The following is a 10,732-nucleotide window of genomic DNA, read 5'->3' as shown; positions in this document are numbered from 1 at the left end:
CTCCATGCTGACAACATGCTGCCACACAAATGTATGTATGGTTGTGATGTGTGTAGTGAGGCAAAGTAACAGTGAAGAGAAACGCTTTCTCACATCTCACAGATCATTAATCTGTCACCATAACACTCAGGAAATCCCATCCTCGCTGTCTCTACGTCTCTGTGCATGTTTGTAACTGCTTAAATTAATGTAATTTAATCATAAATGATTTCATCTAAACTAATATTTACTGATGAAAATGTATCTAATTTGAAAAAAAATTAGGATGTTTTATATTGGCATGTTTCAATTATAACAAATATTAATTAAATGGTCAGTCTGTAAGTTATTGGGGGGGGGGGGGTCTCAGGAAGCATGACATGATGTAAAAAGGTTGGGCGAAGATGGCAGACAAAGCTTCCGAGTCTGACACTATGATAACAGTTTTTCCTTTATATCACTGCTCTATTTAAAGGTGCACTATGAAGTTTTAGTAGAGAAATGTGAAAGTTGGAGAAGTGTACAGATTATGTGGTATATGTTCATAACTCTATACACAAACTGTCCTCAGAGGAGAATTTGGTCCCTTTAACACTGTTTGAAATTAAAATGCTAGTTATGGTGGTGGGCCCGCAACAGTGAAAGAGTAACTCTCCTGGTAGCTTTTTAGCTCCAAACAGTGTTCCAGGGACCCATTTTCATCTTTGAGTAAAGTTTCTGCATTCAGTTCAGAAAATATAGCAAAGAATTATTCCACTTCTACAACTTTCACATTTCCCTATCAAATATACATAGTGCATATTTAATTGGATGAGGAGAACACAATGAAGCAGTTTCATAACAAGAACAGAGATTGAACCAGTTAAGCACCAGTCCCAGGATATGATGGTCATCAACCCTGCTCCCTCTCTAGTTATGAAGTTTCCTGAATGTTTTCTACTACCATCACACAACGCCTCACCCTGACTCCATGCAGAACTTTGACTTAATTTACCAAAAACAAATGTCTCAATAAAGTTGGGTGGTGCATGTACTGAGGGTCCAGTGGGGGTCCCACAAGGGTCAATACTTGGGCCTATTTTATTTTCTTTCTTTATCAATGATCTCCCCAATCTGTGCCCAAATGTTCAAATGTATGCAGATGATGCAGTAATATTTACCTCTGCAAAAAATACCAAGGAAGCTTCCAAAATTCTCAGCAATGACCCACATTCAGGACTGGCTTACAAATTCCTGTCTCCTACTGAATACTAAAAAACTGTGAGCATGATCTTCTCAAAAGACAAGTCAAGATCTCACACTCACATTCTTAGGAGGGGAAGACAGGCTCTTGGGCAAATGTGCAATTTACAACATTACCTTCTTAATTATGTGCAATACTCCAGCACTGTGACACTTTAGTACTCCAAAACTTCACCTCACTTAGCAGCACCTTAAGCACTTCATGCACTTTAAGCACTTAACTTTGATGGTCACTTTATACTGGTTCGTTCTGTAAAAAAGAAAATCAAACAGCCACTCTTTTTTAGAGGGTATGTGTCTCTGTTAATTAATGTACAGTATATGTCATTGTTTTATAATTTCTTGTATTGGTCTTGAGTGTCATCGTTATTTTATGTAACTTTGTTTTAATGTTTTCTAACCACCTGCCAAGGGGCTGCAGGTGGAAATTAGCCTATGGCATATTTACATGTTTTATGTTAATTAATGTACACAGTATTTAAATAAATACATTGAAATTGAAATGTATGTTGGGCTTTAGTTTTTAAGAGACACAAGTTTATTAGTGTAGGGTCACTCTTATTAATGATAATTTTCTTCGATAAATAACTTGAATAAACAAACTTTGGCAACTTTTCACTGTAGGCAGTAAAGGAGTTGTCCTGTTGGTTTGCTGAACTTGAAGAAAGCATCAAAAGTTTTGGGATCAAGATAGAAAGTTTCAATGGTGTTAACATTCAAAACATATGTCATCTAATATAATCCAACAGTCAGTATGTGACTCTATTCAGTCATTGCATATTATATTGTAAGGCAATAGGTCCCTGATTTTTTTCTGCTTCTGTATGTTGCTAATGCAGCTCTCTGTTCCTGTCCATTCAGCTGAACAACAGCGCTTCTTGCAGGCTCCCTTGCTCCCTACTAGTGCATGTTTATCTCAGGCAGACCTGACAAAGCCTCTCTGATCACTCGCCTTGTGTGCCCTTAAAGGATGAAATAATAACACAGCAATGCTAATGAGAGCAGTAAGCTTACTTGTTTTCTGTATTTATTGAAAACATGTTTGTCACGAGCAGCACAGACAAAATACACATAAATCAGTATCTGTGTATAATAAATGAGTATTTCTTGTGCAGCAGCAGTCATCTTTTTATACACTTGATTTGTAGGTGAAATAAAGCCGAATAGACAAAAAGCTCTAGTCAGTTGGAGAAGTAAGATTTTCCTGTCTGATGGATCCTGCATGTGTGTTCAAGTTAGGACACATACATCATAATGTATTGTGATGGGTGACATAGATGTTCTGATATTTCACACTTTCTGTAATTCATCTCATGAAGAAAAATAATTACCCTAAAACATCTTTAGAAAGTAATGACAGACTATTTAAATTTCATTTCCTGAGCTCTGCTGCAACCTAGTGGATTGATGAGATATAACACTTCAGCTTCTCCCTTGGAGTACACAGCCAACAGCAAATCGACCCCTCTATACATGTTAATTCCCACATTTAATCCTGTTAATGTGGGACTAATTATTGTGTGTTGTACTTCCATTAAGTAGGGTGACTCATAATGAAGGGATTTCAAAATAATAAAAAACGAGAGCAGCAGAAAATGAAATATACTAAATTTAAAAATAAAAGCAAAATATATTTTTTACACTTCCTATAGTTCAACTAATAGCATACTAAAATTATGGACACATTCTGGGACATTTTCTCCAGAGCTACTGACACTATTCAAGGTTTTTCAAACAAAGTAAAACATTAAAAGGGGAAATCAACCATTTAGAAAGAAATAGGTTCATTTGAACGTATTTTTAAAGAAGACCAAGACATTTAGGGGTCGAGACGAGTCAAGACCAAGGCAGGGCAAGACTAAGACAAGACCAAGACCACAAACAGTGGGCGTGTCACTCACTGAGACCGTAACACCGGGAAGGTTGCAGCTGTAACTGATGGATTTAGAAAAGATTGTTTTTCTGCTAATCACAGTAATGATGTGGAAAAATAGCCTGTCAGTGGTGGTCTTGATTCAAAATCCGGTATCTGCCCAATCTCAGACCGAGGTAAGACCGAGTAAAAATGCTTTCGATTCCGAGACGAGACCAAGACCGATTTTGAGTACAAGACTAAAACAACACACAACATATATGTTCCTTCATGTGTCAAGCTACTCAGCAAAAGTAGAACCAAACAAAAGGTACAAAAAAAACCTTTTAAGGTGAACCCGTTTTGGATGGTGAAGAAGATATATATATGTATATATTTTAAAGAAAGGCAGGAACTCCCCTTTAAAGTCTGAAATTGATTTGAATTTACAGAGGAGCAGAGGTCATTTATCTCCACTCTGCCTCTCGGGCTCTCGCCCACAACTTCACCTCTCTGTGGAAGTCATTCAGTGCTGCATCCTTCATGGTGAGATGCAGACTGATAAGGAGAACCGGCAAAAGAAGTGGGTGTAACTGACAGCAAATACCAAACACAACCCTCAGGGCTGCAGCAGTCACACTGAAATGCAGTTTCAGCTACAGGGGAAAAGCTTTTAGTTTCATGTCAAGTAAAAAATATGTCTGTACTTTATATTCACAAAAGTGTAGAATTAGTGTAGTGTAAGTGTAGTTCTGGAGGCAGGCATGCAAACTGTATTCATTTCAACATTCACTGGACATAAAGAAACTGTTTGTAGAATGATCTGATGGTATACAAGTTTATGGAGCAGTCAAGTATTCACAACCTTTACAAAGAATACAGGACGAGCTGATCCCTCACAGATATAGTAGAATATTTGTTCTGCATTGGGTATGCAAAAATCTCCTTTGGACATATCACATGTGAGAGGTATGACCGAGTGAAAATGCTCACTTCCTCCTCTTTTTTTTAAACATAATATACACTTTTGTCCTTTGGATAATTCATACATCAGTAAAGTGACACACAGACACTTTCAAAGTGGATACATTTATTCTTTGAAACTACAGTTTGAATTAAAAATACTTCTTCTGAAGACGACATTAAACCACACACACACACACACACACACACACACACACACACACACACACACACACACACACACACACACACACACACACACACACACACACACACACACACACACACACACACACACACACACACACACACACACACACACACACACACACACACAGGTTAGGGCAGATACATCACAGTGATCATATTCAGAGAGGCACACATTCAAATAATAAATGAGTTTTTTTTAACATTTCTATCTGACCTACCTCTTCTGTTGCACACATTCACAATAACAGCATGTTCTAACGTTTCTTCACTCACTTCACATTGTCATGCAGAGCTCTGCTGTGTGAAACAAGAGGCTCAAAAATGATTGCGTTGCCAATAACATTCAGAGAAACAGCCATTATGGTTTTAAAAACAGTTCTGTCATGCAGCAGACTGCATGCACACAGACAGAGAACACAGTATAAATCAAACAACAAACTTTGACGTGTACTTGTAGTTTAGTACAATAATATGTTGGCAGTGTTTCCCACAGGTAGTCATAATGAGGTTGACTACAGCTTGATGCAGTCGGGTAACATTTGTGAAATGATGGATCATGGACATGATTTACTGGCAGACTTCACCACTTTTGTTTATTTTGAGATGTGAAGCATTTCTGCAGCCGGTGTCCCATTTGAGAACAGCTTTCTTATATCATAGCATTGCAACAGAACAGGTAAAGGCCGTTAACGTGAAATTCCATAAGAAGCTGATTCATGGCGATAAGTTCTTTAGACATTATTCTTAAATACCTGAAAACCAGGATACAAAATAGTTGTAATTGTTTCTAATCAAGGACAACAATCACATTTCTTTCTGAAAGACCTGACTGACACTCTCTCAGGTCTGTGAGTTCAATAAGAAGCCAAACTGAGCTGAAATCAGCAAACAGAACACATACATCTAACTGGTGGATGAACACAACATCCCCCCTGTCAACAAAGTGCTCACATGCTAATCTACTGCATCCAAGTCATGAGCACACGTTAGCTAGCTTGAGGCATTTGACGCGAAAAGCCAAAAATGGTCGCTGCTACGCTACGTAACAGCTTTTGAACAACTCAAGAGAAGTCCACTAAAATGTAAATTTGAACACACAGCAATAGCTACAGTAGGACGCTGAACTGACAAAACAATAATGTGTATAGAAACAAGGCCGTGGTGATGCTGTGAGTTTTTATATTCAACATTATTTTAACCTCTGGTGCAAACTGCAGCTGCTGCTTACAATTTCTACTCATGTTTAGGAGGAATATGGTTAACAGAAGTGGGAAGATTCACGCCAGAGGGTGGGCTGGAGAGGTTAGAGGTTATCTTGTGGATGTATGTGATGGATACTCTGCAGCAGACCTCTCAGGACTGTGTGATGACTATGCTGCAGCAGGCTCAGGTCAGGGCTCAAAGTGTTGTAAATCTAGCTAACGGAGCACGGGTCGTCCTTGCAGGGCTTCACATCCCCCTGCAGCAGCTGGATCATTACAGCCTTGGACAGGTAGCTGGAGGTGCCTCTCTTCCCCACCGGTGGGGTGTTGTAGAATGACTCCATGTCATCCTGCAAGAGGAACGACAAAAAAAATCCTACTCAGTCTAATTCTGAAATCATATTCGATTATATTCTTAAAGCATTCATGAAGTTTATAAAAGCTCCTGTGAGGAGTGTTAGCTGGATAACAGCTTAAATTAATACGGATGCCTCTTTACAGTGAGAACAAAAAAGCAAAGCAGACCATCAGCATTAATACTAGTTATTTCTAAATTGCCTAAAACTCCTCCTGGGGAGTCAGACAAAGTGATAAACTTTGCGCTTCAGAAACAACCTTTTTTATATATATTCCACAGAAAAAAATGTATCAGTAATTGATCCATTTGAGTAGAATGAGATTTGTTAAAGTAACACAACTTACACATTTAGAAGACAAAACCAGCAAAGAGATAAGATGTACTGATTTGTCCACAGTGGTCGCTAAAATCAACATAAACCTAATGTTCTTCAAAGGAGCTTTGATTTAAATCTACTTCAGGGATTTAATAAATCTCTACTAAATGGGAAAAGTAACGTTTGTTTTAGGTTAGTCTGGGTGATATGACCTCAAATCAATCTCACGATTAATTGATCATTTTACCTCGATTACGATTAATGAACGATTAATTTGTTTTCTGCCCTCACAGTTCACTGACATGGTCTCTACTGTAAATATGCTCAACTATTAAAGCTGGGATATTATCTAATGAAAGAGTGCATATCTGATTAACTATTTTGTGGTTATTTATTGAATATTTCAAAGTTAAAGCAAAACATCGCTTGAAATGAAAACAACACATTTGAGTTTTAAAGAGGAAATAACTTCTCTAAAACAGTAGAAAATAAATAACTTGCATGTCTTGCAAACAGTTTTTCCCCAGTGTTTAAATTTCACTTCTTTTTGTTCAGTGTCGTCTTCCTTGAAAATAAACAAAATAATTGACATGGGCAAGATTGGTTAGAGGTTCTGAATGTCAGTTTCGATTCATTTTTCGATTCATTTCCCAGCCCTATGTTAGTCTTTGATTTATCGGTGTATTGCCAAAACAGAGGCTCAAAGATTGAAGACACATCAGGGGCAGGGGTTACATTTTTTAAGGACGTTAGAGTGGGTCAATCCTTATTTGACCCTTCAAAATCCCCAAAAATGAAAACCTCCAACCCCAAGATAAAACAGGCCTTATGCCCTGCAAACAATAATGTAACAATCCAGTGCTGATATGGTTATACTAAGGGTGATTGAAAAGCATACAGAACATCTTCAGCTACATTTATTTATCATTTTTAAACATTCCCTGTGTTCCTCATTTTGCAGTGTTTCACACACATAGAAGATATTTTGATTTTAAATGTTTCTGAAGTCAAGGTATTTATTATGTCACAGTCACAGTTTTAACTGCATGAGAATGTCTACAGGTCACATTCAAATAAAAGAAAGTCAAGACGTATTCTATCGCAATCAAGTCCAAAGGAAAGCACTCTGTAGTTGTAAGATGTCGTGACACATTAACAATGAAGGCATGTCGTGGACCCCAGCAAGAATGGGGATGTGGGATCCTTACAAACTAAACTCTACCTGTTTCTCCGTGCCTTCAAAGCGGCTGCAGTCCCTCTGAAAGTCATTAAAGGCCTCCTTCACCAGACCATCCAGATCCACCCTATCGCTGAACTCCAGCTCCGGGTTTCTCTCCAGCACAATGGACACCACCATCAGTAACTACTCACACAGTGGAGACAAATGACAAGGCTGTGAGAAACACAAAAAGACAAGCAGCAAAGAAGGTTGTATTCTGTTTTGAAATTCTTAACCCGACTTAATAATAACCAAAAAGAACCTTAAAGGGGAAGAAAGACACTGTCTGTGCAGTAGAAAGGTGAAATCAAGTTTTAAATCAGTGCCCAAATTAGATGTAGGGCAAAATCCATAAAAGAGATGTTTGATTGAAGTTAATGTATCAGTTGTTTTACCTCTACTATGATTTGTCTGTACTCAGGCAGGACGATGTTCTTCACAGTGTCCTCCACCAGCAGGGAAAAGTTCATCTCATACATGGTCATGTCAGACAGCGTAGGTTGCTACAGAGAGACAGTCAGAAATAAAATATAGTTATTCGTTTTTATGATGTTCTCCCGATTAAAACGCCATGCTGAAACCTCCGACTCCATCACTATGACCACAGGAGAGCCAGATCATCATCCCCCTGTCCTTTGCACAGTCGTATGATGAGCTGTGTTTTTTTTTTTTTTGATCAAGCAGGCCACAGACTGCACGGCAAACCTTTGCAGGTTGACATCCGAGAGCAGGCCAATTCACTGCAGCTATAGCCCCAGCTAGTGGCAGGTGGCAGTGTTACAGCTTAGACAAAACATTTGCCTGGCATTATGGGTCTGCTTTAATGAAAGAAAAAATTGAAACAACTCATAATTTTGGTGCTGACTAATGAGTGTGACAAAGGGGCGCCAGTGGCCTAGTAGGTTAGCTAGGCCAGCCACCAGCAGCCCTTAGTCAAAAGTACAAACAAACCAATGGGAGGAACACTCTTTCTCTGAATTTTTAGGTAATCTCTAAAAGATAGTTACAAAGAGTTTGTGTCTTACACGATTCAAAACTCTAGTCTTTTGTTACCGTCAGCGTTGTAAAGCAGAAAAATACAGAGTGTCACATTTGACCAGCGTGGGAGGATTTATCTTGCTTTATCAGTGAGCATCAGGTACCTGTGGTAGGTGAGTCCCAGCCACCAGGATCCCGTTGGGGGTCCTCTCCAGGATCTGCCACACACGGTCATAAAAACCCAGAGGGGTCCTGTTCAGAGAGCCGTCAATCTGACGCTTGTTCAGCCAAGACCTGAGGCAAAACAAGGGGGGAACTGTTGAACCATGTTTTTAAAATTTGGGACAGATATATTGTGTAGCCCCCCCGTGCTAGAGGAAAATCTCTATGACTCAGTGTGTAATAGATGAGATGAGATGAGATAAAACTAATTCTCATGGGGAAATTGGATTGCTGCAGGGGCAGATTATAAGATATGGGTGAAGACACCACAGAGGATAAAATAATTAAAACTCAGAAGATTAAGTACATGCACTGAGATAAAGGCATGGACGATGTGTGACTCTGAAGGGATTAAACAGCACATGATGGAGAGTACCTGCCCGTGTGCTGTGGCTGCAGGACGTCCAGCAGGAGCTGCTTGATGTCACTTGGAGACAGTTGGTGGATGTCCTGGGCTGGCATGTCTCCCGCACGGATCTTCAGCTCATGTTTCATGGCCTGGACAATCCATCTGCAGATCCACAGAGACTGTTAATCCAAGAAGCAATGAACCCTACACAAACCTCATGGGCCTGATGGTTTTGTTAGAACAAGGAGGTACATTTTAAAATTTGTGTCATTTTTTTGGATTCTGCTTCATAGTGTCAAGTTTCTTATGGCTAAATTAAATAACGTTAATCTCAGGCAAAGAAACAGGCATGTGATGTTTCTGCTTTCTGACTGATTACTGATCAACTGTCCAGGTTGCAATGTGTAAAAACCTATCTGATAAAAAAAAGTCCCCTAAACCCTGAATTAAAGACAGAATTCTGATTGTCAATAATTCTCACCTTTCTCCTCTGTGTATGGAACAAGCATTTGCATACATCGTTATTAGACTGCTTTTTTCACTTATGGGATCATAAAGGCTCTATAAAAAATGAATCCTTTTTATATTAATGGCACATTTCCCTCCCTTTCAATGAGCAATAAATGTTATCTACCTCAAACTCATTTCTTATTTCTATATCCAAACCTTTTCATCTCCTTGTGCACAGCCTCACCCAGATTGAGACTTTGGTTTTGTGATAATCTATGGTATATAAGGGTTCTATTACCCAGTCATAACTGTGTCTGAAAAATGACGCAGATCTCTTTATTTTGTAAAATTGGCTTGGAAGAGGGACATAGGCAATGGATTAAGACGGGGTAGAGAGGGGGGCACGTAGGAGTACACTTATCATCTGTATACACCTAACATATGTGTCCTAACAGATTATTTTATGGGACAGCTGTGAGGAATAACCTGCAGCTTTTTGGAGTTTAGTCACTTTGTTTGATATCAGTGGACACCCGATGTGTGGGCTCTATTTGAGGACACATTTCCACCATGACAAGGTTTAACCATTAACACTATATATCCAGAAACAGGCAAAACTTCCCATTTAAACAACACCAAGCACTATGTAACACAATCCCACACTGTACAGACTCAGATTTACATTAGACGATTCACTTAACAAATGTATCGGCACTTTGTAACTTTCCATTGATTATGCAGAGGCCTGGAAAGGAATACGCTCTTTGAATAATGCTATGAATAATGTGCGCTGTTAAAAATCACATTGCAGCACTCAGAAGAGACAAACAAGAGCCAAATACAGGTCAAATACATTCTGCAACTTCCTGAGCTGAGGAATGAAGCCATTACACAAGTGACCAAAACTGCAGCTCCTGAAGTGGCCTCTTGAGGCCGGCTGAAAAGAAAAGGTCAATGGCCTTTTCTATAATTCATTGATTAAAATGTCCAACTTTAAACCAAATCTTTTAAACCTCCTGTTATAAAAAAAGTTATGGCCATGTCAACTGTTTACTGTGATTGTGTTGTTGGTGGCTTTAGGGATTTCTTCGTTGGAAATATAGGACAATTCTTAAGACCACAACCAATTAGTAGGTTTAGGTGTCTTTTTTTTAGCCAGTGCTAAAAGGGTACTTAATGAAGTGACAGCAGAGCCAACAAACTAATAGGTCACACCACAGTGGTTACAATCTTTATTTAGACAGTAATGTTTGGATTGTGGATTTACTTAATTAAATAACCCTTAAAACAATGGTAGTAAAATGTATCATTCTCTAGCTGTTTGGCAAATTAACACAAGAGTTATTTTTGCAGCTTTCTTCCCATATTTACATTTAAAACACCATTAAATAG

The 10,732-nt window shown here is 38.8% G+C and overlaps 1 protein-coding gene across 4 annotated transcripts in view; it reads right to left on the bottom strand.

Annotated features, from left to right (window-relative positions):
• Positions 1–4,703: 4,703 nt before the first annotated feature.
• Positions 4,704–10,732, bottom strand: part of phkb (phosphorylase kinase, beta) — a 110,706-nt gene continuing 104,677 nt past the window's right edge. For all 4 annotated transcript variants that reach the window (XM_065953174.1, XM_065953172.1, XM_065953175.1 and 1 more), the window contains 5 exons: positions 8,918–9,052; positions 8,484–8,613; positions 7,737–7,844; positions 7,345–7,485; positions 4,704–5,798 (listed from right to left, as the gene is read on the bottom strand). In XM_065953174.1, the coding sequence (XP_065809246.1) occupies positions 5,661–5,798; positions 7,345–7,485; positions 7,737–7,844; positions 8,484–8,613; positions 8,918–9,052 (652 nt within the window). In that variant the 3' untranslated portion in view covers positions 4,704–5,660. The remainder of the gene's footprint in view (positions 5,799–7,344; positions 7,486–7,736; positions 7,845–8,483; positions 8,614–8,917; positions 9,053–10,732) is intronic.

The sequence above is a fragment of the Labrus bergylta genome, chromosome 3 (assembly GCF_963930695.1).
Source record: "Labrus bergylta chromosome 3, fLabBer1.1, whole genome shotgun sequence".
Lineage (NCBI taxonomy): Eukaryota > Metazoa > Chordata > Actinopteri > Labriformes > Labridae > Labrus > Labrus bergylta.
Note: the sequence above shows the minus strand (reverse complement) of the source record. Positions and strands in the feature narration are given on the sequence as shown.